This window comes from Phyllostomus hastatus, unplaced genomic scaffold, assembly GCF_019186645.2.
Source record: "Phyllostomus hastatus isolate PE091 unplaced genomic scaffold, TTU_PhHast_1.1 phas_scaffold_46, whole genome shotgun sequence".
NCBI lineage: Eukaryota > Metazoa > Chordata > Mammalia > Chiroptera > Phyllostomidae > Phyllostomus > Phyllostomus hastatus.
Genome location: NW_025334032.1, coordinates 15,209,971 through 15,231,909, shown reverse-complemented (window position 1 = coordinate 15,231,909; position 21,939 = coordinate 15,209,971). Strand labels below are relative to the sequence as shown.

The following is a 21,939-nucleotide window of genomic DNA, read 5'->3' as shown; positions in this document are numbered from 1 at the left end:
CCATGTGATCTCCATTTCTGTGATTCTGTTCCTGTTCTGGTTGTGCTTAGTTTTTGTTTTTTAGGTTCCTTTGTTGATAGTTGTGAGTTGTCACTTTACTGTTCATAGTTTTTGATCTCTTATTTCTTAGATAAGTCCTTTTAACATTTCATATAATGAGGGCTTGGTGATGATGAGCTCCTTTAACTTGACCTTATCTGGGAAGCACTTTATCTGCCCTTCCATTCTAAATGATAGCTTTGCTGGATAAAGTAATCTCAAATGTAGGTCCTTGCCTTTCATGACTTGGAATACTTCTTTCTAGTCCCTTCTTGCTTGCAAGATTTCTTTTGAGAAATCAGCTGATAGCTTTTGGGGAACTCCTTTGTAGGCAACTATCTTCTTTTCTCTTGCTGCGTTTTAAGATTCTCTCCTTATTTTTAATCTTAGTCATCTTAATTATGATGTATCTTAGTGTGCTCCTCTTTGGATCCAATTTCTTTGGGACTCTCTGGGTTTTATGGACTCCCTGGAAGTCTATTTCCTTCACCAAATTTGTGAAGTTTTCCTTTATTATTTTTTCAACTAGTTTTCAATTTCTTGCTCTTCCTCTTCTCCTTCAGGCACTCCTATGATTTGGATGTTGGAACACTTAAAGTTGTCCCTGAGGCACCTAAGTCTCTCCTCATTTTTTTTTTTGCATTTTTGTTTCTTCATTCTGTTCTGGTTGGACTCTTATTTCTTCCTTTTATTCCAAATTGTTGATTTGAGTTCAGTTTTCCTTCTCTTCACTCTTGGTTCCCTGTATTTTTTCCTTTATTTCACTTTGTGTAGCCTCCATTTCTTCCTTTATTTTGTGACCAAGCTCAATCAGTTCTGTGAGCATCCTGATTACCAATGTTTTGAACTCGGCATCAGACAGGTTCTGTATATCCTCATTGCTTAATTCTTTTTCTGGAGTTTTAATCCATTCTTTCATTTGGGCCATATTTCTTTGTCTTGGCACACCTGTTACATGATAAGGGGTGGATCCTTAGGTATTCGCCAGGGTGGAGCAATGCTCTTTGCTGCGTTGGTGCACTGTCTGTGATGGAGGAGTCAGAGAGAGAACAATGCTGCTTGCTCTGCTCTCCTCCCACTTTCCCTCACTTCCCTTGCTTCTCACAAGAGGGTTGTGCCTTTTCAGGTGCTGATTCACAGGTGGGTGGGTTTGTGTATGTTTTAGGATCCTGTGGATGTCTCCAATGAATTCTCCTGTGAGACTGGGGGTTTCTTCGCTGCCACACCCCCACAGATTTTTTTTTACAGCCTGGTGTTTTGAGTCTTTAGTTTCCCACACTGACACCCTGGGTTTCTCGATCTGTCTTGCTCACCTGTTATTCCCATGGGCTTGTCTGTGGGAAAATGTGGGATCACCAGCATGGTCTGCCAGCTACCACCTTGCCTTGTGTTCTCTCAGCCTGGTTGCCAGTCTCTACACCTCCTACAATCTGGGTGAATGTTTCTTTAACTCTTTAGTTGTTGGACTTCCATGAAAATATTTCTTTCAGTTCTGGTTGTTCTTTGTTTTTAAATTAGTTGTTACTTTTTTTTTTTATTGTATGAGGAAGTGAAGCATTTCTGTCTACACCTCCATCTTGGCTGGAATGCTCTCATTAATTTTTGTTTTTAGTGGGGAATTAGTGAAAAAATAAAGGTTGAAAAACACTGGTATAGAGCATTCTGTGTCTTCCTCTCACTGGTCCTCAGTGCTCCAGCCATTCTTCTCTCATCAGTTCTCTCAGGCTGCCTTCCTCTAAGGGTCTTGGCCCCTACTGGTCCTACCCCGAGATTCCACTTTCCTGACCTGTCCATTCACAAGACCCTTCTTATCCTTCAGATCTCAGCCTACATTGGTTCCTCTTGGAGATGACATTCCTAATCACTGCCACATATAAACTATGGCAACTTTGATTTGTTGTCACAGTGGTTCCATTACTGGTTCCATTCCAGCATAAATCCTAACTTATAATTATTTATTAGTTTACTGTTCATGGTTCCACCTCTACTGCACTTGACTGTAATCCCCGTGGAAAAGGGACATGTCATTCCATCTTAACATTACATTGCATTGTCTTATGGAACTTCAGGAACATAAATGGTACTCAATAAATGCGTGTTTATTCAAGCAATCATTCAACCTGGAGTTAGAGAAAATTAGACTGATTTCTTAGAGATGAAAGTTGGATTAGGAATAGGCACAGCCAGTTTTTACTTGGTAATTGTTAAGTGCCTTCTTCTCAGGGTCTTGCCTTTTGTGTAATGAGGTTGAGAAGAAAAGTATAAAATTACTGTAAAGGAGAAACTACCACACATGTCAGCAAGGCTTGATGTAAATACCTATATTTCCAAACAGAACATGTGATAATAATTAGGAAGTTCATTCATTTATTCACTCAACAAATATTGGCTGAGTGTCTACTCTGTGCCAAACTATGAAAGAGATGTAATAGTAAAACATACACACACACAGTAGAAAAATATATAAGAAAAAAGGAGATGTACTATTTGTCTATGTAAAGTTTATTGTGAAAAAGGAAACAGATACAGTCACCAAGAATGAAACATCTGTTATATTATTTTAAAAACTGACTCAATAGCCACAAAACATTAGGAGTAGTTATCTCTAGACAGATCAATTCAATTATGAATGTATTTTCTTCTTTAATTTTCTCTATTTTTCAATTTTCGTATCAAGAATAAATGCATTTATGAAAATGTGTTCATATATATATGTAAGTGTTTAGTACCAGAGAAAAAGTAAAATAAATATATGTGCAAATATAGTGATCCCAGTTATAATGCACATAATACCAAGAGATACTCTTAGATCCCTAAAGTCTATTATTTGCAACATTAATAATTCCAGAGAAAGAGAAGGAATATGAGAGAATAATTTTATAGGCTATTTTCTAGCTTGTACTTATAGTTGATTTATGAAGTGCTCCTTGAGTAATAAAACAAAGGTTATAAACCATTAATTTATTGTACTAATAAGAGCCAAGGGCCCTAATGCAATTGTCTTATCTTAGAATATATATAAAAAAAAGTGGAGGGTGCTTAAAACTTTAACAGTTTCTTGCTCTTACTTTTATTATCTTTTCTCTACCGTATTATTTTAGATTAATAAAATAATAAATCTTTGATCCAACTGATTTTATTTAATGGTATGGGAAAATGTTAATCTTGCAGTTCTCAGCACTATAAGAATGAATCCTTCAAACACCATTATTTTACAGAGACACAATGAAATCTAAGCTATTCATTGAAAATTACATTAGAAGATAATAATAAATTAATTATTGTAATTTTTAAAATATTTTATTTATTTATTTTTTTTGGGGGGGGAAGAAAGAGAAACATCAATGTGAGAGAGAAACTGATCGTTAGCCTCTTGCACACACCCCTACCAGTGACTGAATCCACAACCCAGGCACATACCCTGGCTGGGAATCAAACTCATAACCTTTCACTTTGCAGGATGACACTCAACCAACTGAGCCACACTGGTCAGGCTAATTATTGTAATTTTTTGTTAGTAGATAAACACAAATAGAAAACAAGCAGATTTCACTAAAAATTGGGACTGTGTTTTTTGTGAGCACCTTTTGTTATTTCTTTTAGTCTCTCTCTCTCTCTGTTTCTCTCTTTTTCACACACACAGACACAGACACACATGGAAGTATCATATCATGTGGGTAGTTGAGATGAAGTTGAAGTTCTAATTTAGTTTCTCATTTCCTGAGTGAATAATCTTGAACTAGTTACCAAGTTTTCCTTTGTCTGAATCTTCATCCTTACAATGTTAGAGGCTATGTAAGATTTCTCTAAGGTCATAATCTAAATTTCTCCTTCCACAATTCCTGTAGCAGGTATCATGGGCACCTACTTCACGGTAACAACACAGGATACTCTTCTTTGTCCACAAAGCATCCCCCACTCTGAGGTTTTAGAAATCTGTTTGAAACGACAATGAAATGTATGGCTGTGAAGGTTTTAAACAGGGGCACCAGCCTGTTCCCCAGTCCTGACTTTTCTTGAGCTCTGCAAGTGTCTGTGTTCTGAAGTGGCACCCCTGGCATCGCGTGAACTGACTCTGACAGATTTGTTTCCCCATTCGTCATCTCTCCAGATGGCTTTAAAATGAATATAGCATTCAAATAACTACACAGAAGAAATCATCCTATAACCAGTTGATTCATATAAAATGTGTGAAAATCAGATTATACCATTTATTTTTCCACTTAGAATTAGTTTCAAAAGTTTTCACTTTACATAAATGATATAACATGGTAAAACAAGCATGTCCCACATGGCCCTACATGCCTGCCAGTCACTTTTTTATGGCTTGAAGGAATCAGGGCAGTGAGTGTTTGATTAAATGTACATAGTTCTGGAGGCATTATTTTCAGTTATCCTAAAGTAAGGCTGAACTAAATATGTATACATTAAGATAAATAAAATACCTGAATAATTAAAAAATAGCAGAATGTTAATAACTAATGGTTTAATTTTACTTGTTTTCAAACAATGGCTTAATTCAAACTATTTAAATTTTTTCCTGACAAATGAAGTAATCCACTGATTCTTTGTTTCACAAAGAAAAATATATCTGGTGAGAAAGAAAACAGTACTGGAAGTTAGTCATGTAGAGTCTACTCAATTCATTTTGAGAACCTGCCATTCCTTTTTGAACAATTTAAATTCTGTCTTGAAATAAGGACAAAGCTCTGACCAGTGCACCGAATTTTTTAAAATAAGCCATTTCATAAACATGAACAAGAAAATACCACCACATAGGACTCTTTCCGGCCAACAATACATCCTGATTTTCCTTCACTTTTCTTCAAAATAAAAACATTGTATGTTAAAGCAGCAGTGTTGAGTATGTTAAGGTAATAGTAACATCAGTGACTTTGCCAAAATTTGTGGTTACCAGTCAGATCATGTAAAAGATGACTAAAGATTCCTTTGAGAAGTGAGAGCTAATGGTGTACAATATACAAAAGGTTAACTGTTATTTGAAAGCAAAATGCTTTAGAGCAAAACACAGTCAGTGTGATTTGCAGTTTTTTTTTCACAAATACTGAAAATTGAGCCTGTACAATATTCTACTAAAATTGTATTTACATAGCAGTTATAAATTTTAAAAATCTTTTTTTAATTACAGAAGTAATGCAATGAATACAAGTATTTACTAAACATAAATATAAGCCAAAATTCCATTTAGGTATGATCTCAAAATGATTCCCTAAATATTATCAGTGTTAGGTTTTCGTTGTGAATTATTATAGATTTTAAAAGTTCCTATAGTGTATGTATCCATATGAAATTTATTTATCATTTAGAAAAAATTTTAGTATCATTTAGAAAAAAATTTTAGTATCATTTAGAAAAAATTTTAGTATCATTTAGAAAAAAATTTTTTATTGACAAAGACTCATTTATTGGCCCAGCACATATGAACAAATATCTACCATACATCTTTCTCTGTCTCCTTTGTTGGACACACAGCAGTAAACTGACAGATAATAATCCTTTTTGATGGAGTTTTCATGCTAGTGCAAGAGACAATCAATGATTTTGTTGAAGGTGTGCTATCTAAGAAATGAGAATGGAGCAGAAAAAAGGGAACAAAAGCTAAAAGGGAATTGGAGGAAGGTGAAAATTTAAAATATGATAGTGAGCAAAGCTTAGCATACTGCAAAATTGATGGATTTACCAAAATAGTTTAATTAAGATTGTTCTCAAACTGTCTTTGCTGAAGTAGTGATTTGGAACCAATATTATCCTATGACTTGTCTGTCAATCAGCACCACCCATGAATCTTCTCTCAACCCTGGAATTTCTTGTGGATGGCCTGAAGGGCATCGAAGTCTCAACTCTCAGGTCTGGAATTGATATCAAACACTTTATAAAATCAAACACTTAACTTGGTTCTAGTTCTCCTCTTTCTCCATCTTCCCTTCCTTTACTTTGTCTCCTTTATCTTTCCAAGATGCAGCTAGAAATTAGAGTCGAAGAGTGCTGTGCTGTACTATTTAGGGGTCATTTGGCTGACAGTTTGGGTAAGAATGATTCTGATCAGAATTGGCCTGCAACAGAAAGCAGCCAGCTTTTCTTCCCTTCATCTACCAAGTGAGTTATGAACATTAAAAATATACTAACTACAAGGAGCAATCTGCTTAGACTGATAAAGGAATATGTAAGTGCCTTTGATCAAAGCTCAAATTGTGATGCATGGTCTATGTCTTTCAAGTTCTGTAACCTGAATAAAAGGACTTTGGATGGTTACATTAAAAGATATAGATCAAGTTAAATGCAGTGGAAAGAACAGAGCATGGGAAGACCTAGATGCCAGTGTCAGCAAAGTGGCCTTTCTACTGAAACTAAATATTAACTACACTTAATATTTTGATCAGTGTGCTGATTTCTAAGATTCTATTCCCTCACATTTAAAATGAGGGCATTACTGCTCACCCTGCCTAATTTCCTTTTTTTCTACTCAGAGATGTTATTAGACTTAAATCAAATAAATAAAAATAAAATTTTAATAGTTTTTATAGAAGAGATGAATCATTATTTATGAAATATTAAAATAACATTGCCTTTCCCCCACTGCCTCACATACTGACTCTAAAGCCACAACTATGCGAAGAATAAATAGCACACACAGATGAGTAAATAAACACAGTAGCACTGTAGGTAAGATGTCTCTATGCTCACCTGAAACAAGGAAATGGTGGTGTTCACCACCACTTACACAATTGCTACAATGTACAAAAGTGTGAGAACTATGGATTTAGAATCCTATACTGATGCCATAGGGGTGTCCAACTGGCTGCCCAGAATGGCTGTGAATGTGGCCCAACACAAAATCATAAATTTACTTCAAACTTTTTTCTTTTGCTCATCAGTCCTTAATGTTTGTATGTTTAATGTGTGGCCTAAGACAGCTCTTCTTCTTCTACTGTGGCCCAGAGATGCCAAAAGTTTGGACACCCCTGATTCAGAGGCTTTGCTGAATAGAATCTGATTAATATCAAGGAAACATGAAGAAATTGCCTGAGATCTTCAAGACTCATCAGAGCAATAATACAAGAGTCATAGTTTTAGTAAAGAGAATTGAATTTCTAGCTAACACTCTTTAAGGTTCACATAGCAAAAGAAAACTCTGATTTCTATCTTCTAGCATTGCTTTTAAATGTATGGAAAAGAATAACAACTTATGTTAGCCATTCAGAACCAAAGGATGAACACTGCCTGCTTCATAGAAACATACATTATAACTCTTAGCAATTTGGGAATAATGCTACAGATACAATAACCATCCATTAGGATCTTACCATTGCTTCAAACAGCTCCTATTTACCCTTGTCTGGATCAACCACCCAGGAGAGAGTGATAGTAACTCTTCCTGCAACTATCAACACATTTCAACAAATACTTAGTTTTTCAAACAGAAATCCAACTTTCCAGGTCAAAAATAAATTTTAAAAAATTCTTAGACCTAGCCTGTTGGTTTATTTGCTCAGAAATCATACCATACAGCAAAAGGTTGGAGGTTCCATTCCCAGTCAAGGCATATACCTAGGCTGTATGTTTGATACCCAGTTGCGGCATGTGTTTCTCACATTAATGTTTCTTTCTCTCTGTCTCTTTATTTGTCCCTCCCTTTCTCCCTCCCTCCCTACCTCCTTTTTCTCTCTCTCTCTCAGATGTATCAGAGAACTGATGGCTAGTCAGTTATTGTGGTCACTTTCTTAGTGGAGGAATTATTCCAGACTTTTTTACCTTTCTTCTACAACTCAACTTTCTTTCTCAATATTATTTTTTTAAATTATTCTTATCTGTGAGAATTCTTTAAAGTAAAAAAAAACACACACAAAATATCTTAGCATTACTTATTTATGAACCACTATTATCCAAATACTTAAGAACTCCAGCAATGATTCGGTTGAAATGACTTAAATTAATCTACTGGCTTGATAAACAATTCTATATATGGCTCCCACTGACTCCAGAGTGACTAGTTTACATTATTCTGTTAGTAATTTTTCCTTTCTCTTTCTTTTTGATCCAATCTTTTGACAGGATGCGCATCCATGACTACTAGAACTGTATAAACCTCCTATTTCACACTGTTATTTAAAGTTCAACTCCATTATTAGTTTTATTAAAAAGAAGGAAATTAAGAAAAAAGATAATAAAGAAATAAGTTTGGGTAGCACAAGACAACCAAATCATTACTCATCAGTGCTACAATTCTAGGCCCTTAGTTCTTTGGCACAGAGGAACGAGTATGCTGGTGACAAGTCCGTAGTCTCCGGCTGTTCGCCTCGATCGAGCCACTTTCGGACACAGTCAGCAGTTCTGAACCCTCTGCTCACTCCATTTCTGAAGTGAAGACTTTGTTTGGGGCCCCATTGATTGCCATGTATTTTTCACCTATAGAAGTTTTCCTTATCATTTTTTAAAAAAATTCAACATCCATTTACTACTTAAAAGAAAAATGCTCAATATAGTAGAAAAGCCAGGAATTTCCTTCTCTACCTATCATTTTTAAAATGAGATTTATATCAACTTCCCATTAATTGTTATGTTTTGCCAAAACTATTTAGTATTCACTGCGCACTTTGCCACTGAAGCACTTACAGTTATTTTATAGCTAGAAACGCCCAATAATTTCTGGTGCATTGGACTTCGTTTCCCATTATTGCTCTTATGGTAACTTCTTGATTCCTTTACGTTGTAAATCTCCTCTTCCTTACCCTAGTAAGGTGGCACACAGTTGTTTAAGGTAATAAACAAACTCCACAGGGTCCTACTGTCTCTGGGGAGTATTTCCTGTGTTATTCTGTTTCATGTTACTTCCTCCTTCTGGAAGTCCAGCTATTCCTCCAGTGGGCCCCTGGGTTCTGCCAACCAAAAGGACCACAGGGCATAATTAAATGTTTCCAATTATGAAGATTTTGCCATTAAATGAGGCTGAAAGGACAGTGACATTTTCAGTATGTGGTAGGTAAGAAACAGAAAAAAAAAAAAAAAAACCTGAATAAGCCTTGAGGAGCCAAGGGAGGCGAGGTCTAAAGAACACTCGTAAGGTCCCAGCTAAGAGCCAACGAAATCAACACTGTCCTCACAGTTTGGTTCCTCTGGCTTCTGCTGCCTTTCGGATCCTTCCAAAAGCTTTGCTGACAATGTTTAAATCTGCAACGTGGACACACTGATTGGGGCTTTACGAACTTCTGTGCTGTGCAGTGCAGGGCCCTGTTGGCTTCCTCTGTGTGTTTGCTGTGGGCTGCTGAAACCCGGAAATCAGAAAGACTGATGTGCTTCCAGGGAATACACTTAGTGTCTCGCCTGGTCAAACACATCAAAGCAATTTGTTTTTGCCAGTGAGACTCCAGTGGCTCCCCACAATGACTCAGCTCACTTATTTAAAACCCTAACTGGTATGTTAGTAGCCTGTAGGTCACTAACCTGCCAGCCTTGTAATTTACACTGCTGGAGAACAAGTCGGCATTTCTCCTCAGCAGACAGTTTCTTCTTCTCGCTGGGGAGTGTCTCCACCAAGGGCTTATACCTGTGAAAAGCAGCAGGGATGTGAAGGCAGTGACTGAAGCCATCAAGCCAATGATTATACGCAACAGAGTTGTCTTTGTTACACTGTTTCTTAAATTTTTCCCTGTTTTACTTTATTCCACGTGTCTATACATACTCCATCAATGGTGCCTTTAATAGGTGACTGTGAAACAACACATCTTTTACAAGGAAAGTGACTTTTAAATTAAATATATTGTGAATCCTTTAATGAATGTTTAACACTATCATACAGTGATGCAAATCAGGTAGCAAAACAAACTTTGAAGGGAAGGAAAATTAATCTGTTGGTTTTCACTTAAATATTTAGAATGATTTTTAAAATATATATATTTTAAGAAATTCCAGCATTTTTATTCCTATTTGAGAGTGAACCTCAAAATAGTTAGAATCTCTAATAAAGGAATATCAAAACACTCAGAATTATTAGTTAAGTGAGAGTCAGACTAGCTTTCTTCCCATGTATTAGATAATTGAGTGTTTTACATCTTCCAGAAGGGTATTTTATTTTGTTTTGGAAATTTCCTTTAAATTATGATCTTTCATCCCCTAGCCAAAATAGTTTTCTATGAATTTATTTAAAAATTCATTTCAAAATTATATCACCTAATTGAAAAATCTATGTAAAAATTTTCTTTGCACTTATGGTATTAAACCTGACATATAAGTACAACTGCTTTAGGAGAAGGAGGAGGATGAGGAAGAGAAACAGGGAGAAGAGGAGGGAAGAAGAGGATGAGGGGAGAAGGAGGAAGTGGAAGAGAAAGAGGAGAGAAGAAGCAAGTAAAGGTCTGTGTAATTCCATCCAGTTCAACTGTGTGTATGATTTTCATGTTGGGCTGCTAAGGGAACTCAATGCTAAGAGTGAAATCACCTAGTTTTGTGTTCTTTTCTATAGAATATCTTAGCATTTCATCTAAAGTTTGCAGAAGCAAATTTGGCAGCTTCTAAATGAGTTTTTGTGTGTGTCCTTAGGGCAATGAAGGAAGGGAGTACATTGCCTACACATCGTTTTTTACACCCTCCCTCTGACCAAGCACTGAGAGAATTGGACTGAGAGCTGTCCCACTGACAACCACAGCAGGTTCACACACATTTCTTATTTCTGTAAGTGCTGTAGATAAATGAGGAGCACTGTATGAGAGCCAGTGCCGCAGTCACTATGGCTCTGGCTATAACACAGACTGTGAAAACATACCTATTTGAGTTTTTCAATAGTAGACGTTTATTTTCTTTCTTACATCCTTAGCATTGTCACTTTGTCACTGAAAACTCAGTACAGATGCTCTTCCACTTACGATGAGGTTGTGTTCCAACAAACCCACCATAAACTGAAAGTATGTGAAGTTGAAAATGTGTATAATACACCTAACCTATCAAATACCATAGCCTAGCTCAGTCTACCTTAAAGGTGCTCAGAACATGGACAACATGGTGGGGATTGGCTGTAGGGGTGGGGTGGGCTGGGCTGGGGACAGCAACAGGGGAAAATTGGGACAACTGTAATAAGACAACAAAAAACAAAATGAAAATAAAAAAGAAGTTGTAGCACACACACACACACAAAACTTACTTGAACTACAGTTGGGCAAAATCATCTAACAATGAATACACTGTAGGGTATCAGTTTTTTACCCTCATGCTCACATAGCTGACTGGGAGCTGAGACTTATTACTGCTGCTCAGCATCACAAGAGAGTATTCGACCTATCAATAGCCTGGCGAAAGATGAAAATTCAAAATCTGAAGTTAGGTTTCTCCTGAATGTGTATTGCTGTGGCACCATTGTAAAGTTGAAAATTTTAAGTCAAAGCATCATAAATTGATGACTATCTATATATTATTTGTCTTAGATTAATAATTGTCATAATCTTCCTAACCTTGACTCAGACAAAATAAGCATATCAACATCAGCAACAAGCCTTCCTTCTCATGTATAGATTTTTGCTTGTATGTCATATTCAGGGTATGGGAAGGAGTAAAGACAGCAAGTAACAGCAACTGAACATGAAATTGTAGTGCCAGTGGCAAGGATAAAAAAATCCTGCTCATCATTTTGATCACACTGAATGGACTGAAATGATCTGTGGATGATAGAAGTAGTAAGTAATTTAAAAAATAATAGGCAAGAATGTGGTTTCCTACCCAGCAGGCACTGAAGTTGGTAGCAATTTTTTTTTACTGGCCATATTTTGATTGCTGTAAGAGAAAGATGTATGTCAAGGGTAGAACAGAGAAAGCAAATGGGTCTAATGGAGTATTGTGTGTGTGGAGGGTTGGGGTATGGGAGTAAATTGGGCAGAGGCAATAAGATGAATGTGTAAAAGTTTATGGGCATCCCCCAAAGATGCCAGTGTATGACATCAGTGCATCAGTGAGCAAACATGGATTTTGCTTCACAGTGTTTGAGTGGTTCAAAGATGACAAACAATACAATTGTACAATGTTTTAGAATAGGAAAGAAACTGGGTTGGGGATCTAGACATAGCTTCAGGTTCCAACTGTGTGGCAAATTTACTGTGAGGCCCTTGGCAAACCACTTAGTGAGTAGTTCTCCCCTCTCTCAGAGTTACCTGTGTGTGTGTGTGTGTGTGTGTGTGTGTGCATGAGCACTCATGCTTCTCAGGATGCTACACAAATTCTACATTGTATCACAAATAGTAGTTTAATTCCTATCTGTCCCCAAAGTATGTGAGCTTCCCTAGGGCAGGGGGTCATCCTTGTACCTTCCATGGTGTCTGCTAGATTGCTTTTGTATGGAGCAAGTACAAATAAATGATGGGAAGCCAAGAAATTGAGCTGGGTGTTTGGGGGTTGGGAAGTAATGCTTCTTGAGCACTGAAGGGAATACAAGGGACTTTTCATATGTTGCTTTACACACTCCTCATAGCTGTAGGAGGTCGCATGTTAATCTTCTGATAGATCACAGAAAGTAAGTCGCTTGCCCAAGTTCACACAGGAAGTGTATGGGTTGAATTGTGTACCCACCCACAGATAAGCGAATGGGACCCTATTTGGAATTTGGGTTTTTGCAAATGTGAACAAGTTAAGATGATGTTGTAAAGGATGGGCCCTTATCCAACATGACTATGTACTTATAATAAGAGGAAAATGATGTGTGAAGAGAGAAGCAGAGTTTGGAGTTATGTAGCTACAAGGCAAGGATATCAAGGATGTTAGGCCACCACCAGAAGCTAAAAGAGGGGAGGAAGGATTGAACCCAGAGTCTCAAAGGGGTATGGGTCTGCAGACACATTGAATTTAGACCTCCAGCCTTTAGAACTATGAGAAAGATTCTATTCTTTTAAGCTACCTCATTTGTGGTACTTTGTTAGGGCAGCTCTAGGACACTTAGATGGATTGTAAGACTGGCTGAGCTGAAATTTGAACCCAGGACAATGTAACTCCAGAAATAATCTCTACAACACCATTGCTACAGCCTAGGCAGAAACTAACAAGCCCACAGCACCAGATAGTTCTAGAAAGCAAAAAGGAGAAACTGATTATGAAAAACCGAAAAGATAGAGCCCAACAGGAATCTTTAGTACACAGAACATGAGGAGATAATTTGCTGCTCTCTAATCTTTTAGTAATAGGCCTCTTCTATAACAGTAAACTAGTAACTTGTGATGAAATACAGACTCATTCAAGCACTCAGGAAAATCAGTGCATTTCTACCATTTAGCCAGAGTTACACAATGAAATGAAATCACTCAAATTATCTTTTTATTCTCTTTGAATTGTCTTATTCTGGAACTTCGTTAATTATCACCAAGAATTGAATTTGCATAATTCAAGTATCTGAATAGAGTATTAACAAGTCAGAACAAAATTCATATTCTTGGTGTCTTTTTTCTCATTTTATATTGTTCTTTTGACACCTAAAATGGTATAATTCTGACATTTCAATTGAAAAGACAAAAATGTCACCTTAGACAGGGTAAGGTACTCTCTTTCAGTGTAATTAAAATCACCTTGTCTTTTGGGATATGAGTGTCACCTATAGGTGGTGTCACTGGTCTATCACTGGGCTAAAACATGATCTCACAGAAAATTCAATCTGAGGCCATATGGTAATAACGATCCTGGAGCACAGGTCCTGAGCACAGGTGTGGTCACAGGTATGACTTCCTAGCTCTCATTCCCCATACCTACCAAGCCTCTTTTGTCTAAGACAAAGGTACCACAATCCACTGAAGACCTCTCTATTCAGGCTGACATCTGTCCTGCATCCAAAATAAATCAACTGACTGTAAGAAATACATGTTAACTCTTCCAGAAAACCCATTTTTGTCTCATCCTGGCTTGAGATGAGGGATATCTAGTTCCATGTTCAGAAGTGGGGTCCTGTGGTTCACGGGGGCTCATTCAGCCAAAATTCCAGAACCACATTTAATCCCTTCCCAGTTGACAGTTATTCAACTGGGTCAGTTTCTTCTGTCATGACCTTCTGTCTGACTGGATAGCATGGTATTGAGCATTTAGAAAATTGAGTCTACTTCCATTATGGTGCTGAATATTTGGTTCTTTCTTTCTAACCAAAAGCTGTGTTAGATGCTCCACTTGTCTCACTTCTCTTCTGAACATGTCTCTGAGGACTTTCAAATTCTTCTCACCATTCTACATCCTAAATTTCCAATATATATGCATGGGTATTCATGGCAAGTTCTATCAGTTACTGAAAAAATTCTTTAACTTGTACACTATTCATGAAGTACTTCCTCTACTTCAAAGTTTCAAGTAGGCAAATTCTCCTTAATAGACTTACAGTATTGGGAGTATGATGATATTAAGATAATGACATACATAAGGGTACTTTACAAAACTTATAAATGAAAGACCACATCATAGGTTGTATTTATTTTGAGGTTGCTGAGAGGGATAGATTGCAGTTGAAGCAGAGAAAAGCTAACAAAAACAGAGAACTATAAAGCAGAACCTAAAGAAAAAGATGAATCAATATTTCTCTTTTCAAAAGTGATTGTTCCTTTTAGTTTTAAGACAACATATCCATCCTGGACCTAGAGATAATACAAGAGCTTAGGCAGCCATCATAAAAATCATGTGAAACATGTTAGTGACAACTCATTAACAGATTTAAAAAATCTGCTATGAAATAGTAGATTCATTTCCTTAGAAAAATACAAGGTATGTATATCAAGCTACTGCTTCAAAACTCAAATGCAGTTTCTTTGTAATAGTTTATTTGCTGAGTATTGATTTTATCTCTTCATTCACAAAGAAAATTCTATTGTGAAAGTTTCAGTCCTAAACTCCTTATATTTAATTTATTCAACAAATATTTATTGAGCACCTGTTAAAAGCAAGAATCTCTGCCCTGAAATGCATAGATTACCAAGATCTGTTCCAATTTCACCACATATGCTCAAATATAAAGGATGACATTTGGGGGCCAAAATTATATTTCAGAAAAGATGTGGTTTTCTTATTTCAAGACCTATTGACATTTTCTTATCATGGACATATTTTAGCTACTTCATTGAGAACAACAAAATAATGTTTGGGGAGAACCAAACATTAGGATGGAATGGATAATCCACACAAAGAGGAAAATGAAATGTTGCAGGAGCTCTATATTAGAGGACTAAGAGAAAGGCAGCCCATAGGGCAGAGCAAGGAGGAATGGAGCAGGAAAGCAAGACTGGGGCTGCCCAATTTCAGAGGAGCCAAGGGAAGGCAGAGTTTGGATGTGGTCAGCAGCACTACATGTTACAGAGAGCTTAAAGCATGTCCACACTGAGAGGGGGCTGCTGGATTTGGTGACTGGGGAATCAAGACATTGCCAGAGACACAAAAGAAACCGGATGCCTGTGGCATCAAGACATTAGCAAATGGCGAAGAAGCACAACTGCTGGGATCTGGTGGTTCACCACATAAATAAAAATAAAGGCCAATAGCATGAGGGTGAAGTAGAAATTAATCAAAGCTTTTTGGATGTTTCATTTTTCAGAGGTAAGGAAGAACCAACAACAGTTATAGGCAACATTTGTAGAAACATACAAATTCTACATTCAATTCATGCTTATTTTTGTATATTTTCATTTTACTCCAAATTATTTTCTTCATTCATTTTTAGCTCTTATGAGATAGGGATGCATTTTTTTCTATAACCATTTCCTTGATCATTTCCCACAGGGCTCAGTGAGATTTCTCTACCTGGCATGTATGCCATGACCATAGTGGTCTGGCTATTTTAAATAGGGACACATTTCACTGGTTCTACAAACTTGCCTGGGTTGTTTTCTTCACTCCTCATATTCATACTCTCATGGTAAAGATAATTGCAGGTGATTTTCTAGCTATTTGGGGCTAATTTCCAGCATGCAGAATGCTGAGTAGTAACTTGAGCATAACAGCTGCCTAGCAACAGGACTGACATCCATCATGAAAATAGAAGTATGAAAAGAAAGGATCACAAGTGGGCTTGAAAAAGAAATAAAAACCTATTTCAATATGCAAGGGAGGAAGGATAAGAAGAAATGAGGCACGAAGAGAGAGAACTTGCAGAAGTTCTTGTCAATGAAAGAAAAGCACATTTCCCCCCTTTTCAAAGCAAAGGATGTGAAAGTAGAGAGACAAAGTTTTCAAAAATTATCTAGTTCACACAAAAATCTTCTGTGTTCTCTAAGTGTACAGGTTCTTTCTCTTGTTCTCATGACTATTAGGGTTTAAGAGTCCACCTATATTTTCAGGCTTTGGCCCCCTGAAGCATCTGTCCTGAAGTGGGTTGGCTCTGCTATCACACAGCATCCCCCATCCACATGAGATAATGAAGCTCACACTGCTCCACATACCCTGTAGAGCCTTTATCATGTGTATCTGCCCATCCTTCTATCCTGTCTTGGACCAGTTTCCCAGAGTTCCTCTGCCTTAAGGTAATAAAACCATTTAGGAACTTCCCACATTTCTTTGCATCAGTTGTGCCTTCTGCCCGATCCACCTCCCAGTGTGCTCACCTATCTCCATTCTTCAGTACCTGTGACCTCTTCCTCTATATTTACAGGAAGGACAAGCAGTAGACATTAGATGTATTTTGCAATGGCTTTTGAATCTCCTGAATCATTCAGGCCTGAAATTTGTTCTACAGTTTATTTATACATCTACTGGGACCAACATTAAGCTTATCAGTACTCATCAGGATCTACATATAACTCTACTAAGGGAGAAAGAAATCTTTACATTATTATTATGACAACCCTAGACCTATTGCTTATGCCACTGATTAAAACTTATTTCCCTTCTCTTTTTAAATCATGATTAATAGGCTTCTGTCATCTTTAGAAACATGGATACACCATTCAAAGACAACAATATTTCACATTCCCATGTTCTTCCTGGTTCAAGAGCCCCCTAGGAGGGGAGCCCTTGGGATTAGAAAAGGATGCACTCTGAAAAGCTTTTCCATTGATATCACCCTACAACCCCATACTGGTTCTGTTGGGGGCTTGATGACTGGCAAGGTTAGAAACATCCCTACCTTCTACATGGTGTTCTCTAGAGATGCGATTGGAGCATGGAGGACAAAAAGAAGGGAGGGAGAGAGGGAGAGACAGAGGAAAGAAAGAAGGAAAAATGGAAAAAGAGAGGAAAACTAACAAAGATTTATAAAGTACTTATAAATGTCAGGTATAACGACAGGCTACTCCATATCATCACTGAATTCTCACAAAAAGCCCAGAATGATATTTAAAGAAGTTATATGATAATTTCAACATTTTGTTTCTAATGGAGTTAAGATCTTAATCCAGGCTATAGAATTTTGAGTCTAATATGGATGGCTTTAACTAAGTTAATTTGGGAGATAAAATAAAACACACTTTTCCCCTTTTATTTATGTGCTTGAAAAGATAGAGATAACCATCACACAGGAAAATGTATAAATAAGAAATATTAATGAGAGGACCTGGAAAAACCTTAAATTCCAAGTTTTCTAGCTCAAGACTATATTCTATTTCTCTCTCTCCCTCCCTCCCCATCCCTCTTCCTGTTTCTCTCTCATCGCGGTGGGTGGTTGTTCTTGTTTTTGTTACTATTATTTTAATAACATTATTATATTCTTATTTTGATGCCATCACAAACATTAACCCTTAAGATTCTAAAACACAGAATGCAAAATGGACACTCAGTGTCTGACTTTTATATCACTGCTGGTAGACAGTGAGGAGAAGAGAGAGGAGCTAATGTGGAGGAGAAAGGGGAATTCCTGAATTCCCCTTCAGTAATCACTGAACCAACTGAGAGGCCTTGGTAGGGCCCCTTACCCTTCATCTGAAAATGCCCAGAATGATCTTTCAGGTCTCCATTTCTGTGGGTTCTAACCAGCCAAGATGTGTGAATGAAGGTGGTGGGTGTGAATGACCACAACCTAAGTTCATCCACTTCAATCAGAGCCATTTCCTTGACAGCATCTCCTTCCAAAGTTCATGGCAAAGCAGATCGCCTGGAGAAAGGGCCTTAATCCTATGGTATTCCTTCCTTTCTTCCTCCATTCATATACTTCATGTAATTAAGCCAGGGGGCTCTCCTCATAGACAATATATGAGAGTTAAATAATGAAAAAGAATGCTAAATTATGTCTCAGCTCCTGGGATTATCCAGTGTCACAATGCAGAAGAAAGAAAATGAATTCAGAGCATCTGCTAAGAATTTACATAACAATGCTCTCAAGTTCTCTTACTTAAAGCCAGTTCCACCATTTCATTTTAATTGTGCAATGTAACAACATTCTACTTATTCAATAAATGGATGAAAATGAAACACTGAATTAGAAATGTCCCAGCATGAAATATATACTGGGTTTCATTTCCTGAGCAGCCTTTGCAGCATGAAACACTTATTTTAGCCAGGTTTGTACTTGGTTTTAATATAGCCCTAGAATATTTTTCTATACAGAAACCCCATCCGTGCATGCATAACACTCCAGAGCCATCTACCATAGGGAACATTTAAAACTGTTCCCCTCTTTGGGGACTGAATACATGATGGAGCTGAAATAATGGTTGCAGGGAAAGGAACTACTCCTGCTGCTTTCTGATCTCTTTATACACACCCAGGAGATGCTGAGCACACTCAGTGCATACATTCAAACCTATGTGCTTTCATCCTCCACATTTTGCAGAATTCACTGGTAGCCATACCCTGTATTTATCAGGTACAAGAACAGCTTGTTTAGTTACACTGAAAAAAAACAGATGTTCATTTGTTGTTGAAGCCTAAATAAAAGATCTCTTTAAGCTCTATGGTTTAAGTAAAATTATCCCATTCCTAAAGCTATTGGCTCCTTAACCAAATATTCACCAGGGTCAGTCTGACTGCCTGTTTTTGAGTACAGACAGGAAACCAAGGCAGGCCAATTTATTTGTTGGAGATATTTGTTATCCAAGTGTTTTCTCTCCCTACTAAACAGAGAAGGCAATTCTCCTAGGAAATGGCTAAAAAGTTTTATGGATATGTGTGGCTAATGTAGTTATCTTATTAATACAACAAGCTTATTCCTATTTCAGATATTGAAATGAATTACTTAGTATTATATAAATCTGTTGTTCAAAATATTACTGTCATCACAGTTGGTTAGCAAATCATGAAATAGTTAACAATGGTGTATATTCGCCAAAGAAACAGTCTGGCGCTGAAGCTAGATCACACTATTTCAACGGTAGTAAAAGTTTCTTTTGTACATTAGCTTTTGAAAGTGACAATGGTTGAATTAAGACAGGGTTTGGCATCTGAACTTAATCATGTTTGCTCATTTTGGAAATCATTAATTTTAATACCACTTTATTGAGGTGTGATTGACAAACAGGAAGCTATACATGCTTACTGTATTCAACTGTATGATTTAGAAATAAATATACATCTGTAAAACCATCACCATAATCAACACCATAAATATATCTAACACTTCCAAATTTCCTCCTGCACACTTTATTTTATTTATTCCTTTTTTAAACATAAGATCTATCCTCTTAGCAAATAGTTAAGATTATAATATGGTATTCTTAACTCTAGGCACCATGCTGTAGAGTAGATCTCTAGGATTTACTCAACTTGTAGAACTGAAACTTCATACCCTTTGACCTACCCATCTTTTTTCTCCCTCTCCTCAGTGCCTGGTAATACCATGCAATTCTGTTCTTCTAAGAGTTTGACTATTTTAGACTTCACATATAAGTGAAATAAAAAATATTTGTCTTTGTGTGTTTGACTTATTCTATTTAGCACAATGCTCTGTAGATTCATTTATATTCTTACAAATGGCAGAATTTTCTTCATTTCTTAGGCTGAATATATTGTATATATTATATATCACATGGCAAATACTAGTTTTAAAATATAGTCAAATGATACTTGTAACTGAAATAAACATTCATATGGTAAGTTACTAAACATTAGCAGTAGTTAATCCTAACATCAACTGACTGAGTTATGTTATCTTGGGTGGAGAAGCGTAAGAATTATGCACATTTTTATGAAATGATGAAAATATTTATTATAAAGAATAAAATTTCTATTTCTCTTCAATGAGGTGCTAAGTACAGATAGAATGTTACTTTTGAACACTGTAACAGCAATGTTTGATAATAGTAAGGGAACATTAAGAAGTAGGATCCACTACATTTATATTTTGCATGAAAATAACATATGCACCTAAGTAATATTAAATATTGGTTATGTATTTTCACTATTTGAAAATATTAACTAAATAGGTCCAAGTGATAAAAGATGTGTGATATTTAAGTTATCTTGGGAATATAATAATATCACTCCCTGCTAAGTACTAATATCTCTAATGAAAGTTTTAACTAAAAAAATGGCATGATTGAAATCAGCATTAACTAGAACCCTAAAGGAATTGATAATATGCAAAATGTTCTGTCCATTAACATACCACACACTTTTGACATAGCACCACTTAAATGGTCTGGCTCCTATCATTTCTACCTATTACATTACTTCAATAGTTGTTTATTAAGATTAACACACGTACAACCCTTTGTTATAGGAAACAGTGGACACACAAATAGTCTTGCATTTGAGTATCCTATCAGTAGAATGCTGGTCATTTCCCAATGGACCCTTGGGAGTTACCTAATTCTATAGAGGTATGATCTTTGATTGCTTTTGACTAAGCTATTTTGCAGCTCTGTAGGATAAAACTTAAGTTGTAGAAAACTAATAACAATGCAAACAATTCCTGTCTGAAGCAATTGCAAATGACCTTTGTCTTGGCAGCACAAACTAAATTTTGCCAGTAGAGAATACAAATCTCTACAAATCAAATTTTCATTTGAATTGTTTCAATATTCATTTCCTCTTTACATAAAAAGCTGAATAAATCTTTGTTATGCAATCAACATATATTTGTATGACCATCATCAGGCTTTTACCTTTTTAAGAATTATACTTAACCACAGCATAGTGTGGTAACTGGGAATTAGCAAGGATAAATTAGCATTCTAGTAATAATCAAATCCAATTCACTTCTTCATTCCAATACACTCTCCGAACTCTGCAATCAAGTTTTTATTTTTGTGCACACCGCTTTATTGAAACATCATAGTCACAATGGTTAACAATTTATATGTCAAACCCAATAACTTTATTGCAGGGATTTTTCCTCCTACCACACTTTTCTGTTTCACATAACTTGATCTTTTCTGTAGCATATGAAACCATTGACTCATCCCTTCTTGAATTAGTCGTTTCCCTGGCCGCCCTCCCACTTTATGTTATCCTGTCACCTGCCTCACGATTTCTTTATAAACACAATTTCCTCCATCCTTCTACTAAATGTATGTGTTTTTTCAGCATTTGCTTCTTTTTTCAAAATTTTATTTTAATCATTGTTCAGATACAGTTTTCCCCCTTTTACTCCCATTCCAGCCCACCCACCCATCCCTCCTCACCTCCCTCCCATTTTCACCCCCCCAGTTTTTGTCCATGTGTCCTTTATATTTGTTCCTGTAAACCCTTCCCATTCTCCCCTGAAATTCCCTCTGCTCTCCCCTCTGGTCATTGTCAGCCTGTCCTCTATTTCAGTGTCATCGACTATATTTTGTTTGTTTCTTTGTTTTGTTGTCTAGGTTCCTGTTAAGAGTGAGATCATATGGTATTTGTCTTTCACTGCCTGGCTTATTTCGCTTAGCATAATGCTTTCCAGCTCCATCCATGCTGTTGCAAAGGGTAGGAGCTCCTTCTTTCTTTCTGCTGCATAGAATTCCATTGTGTAAATGTACCATAGTTTTTTGATCCATTCATTTACTGATGGGCATCTAGGTTGCTTCCAGCACTTAGCTA

The 21,939-nt window shown here is 36.6% G+C and overlaps 1 protein-coding gene across 3 annotated transcripts in view; it reads right to left on the bottom strand.

Annotated features, from left to right (window-relative positions):
• MYO16 (myosin XVI) overlaps nt 1-21,939 on the bottom strand; it is a 627,599-nt gene that overhangs the window by 103,476 nt on the left and 502,184 nt on the right. For all 3 annotated transcript variants that reach the window (XM_045821913.1, XM_045821912.1, XM_045821911.1), the window contains exon 28: nt 9,502-9,604. In XM_045821913.1, the coding sequence (XP_045677869.1) occupies nt 9,502-9,604 (103 nt within the window). The remainder of the gene's footprint in view (nt 1-9,501; nt 9,605-21,939) is intronic.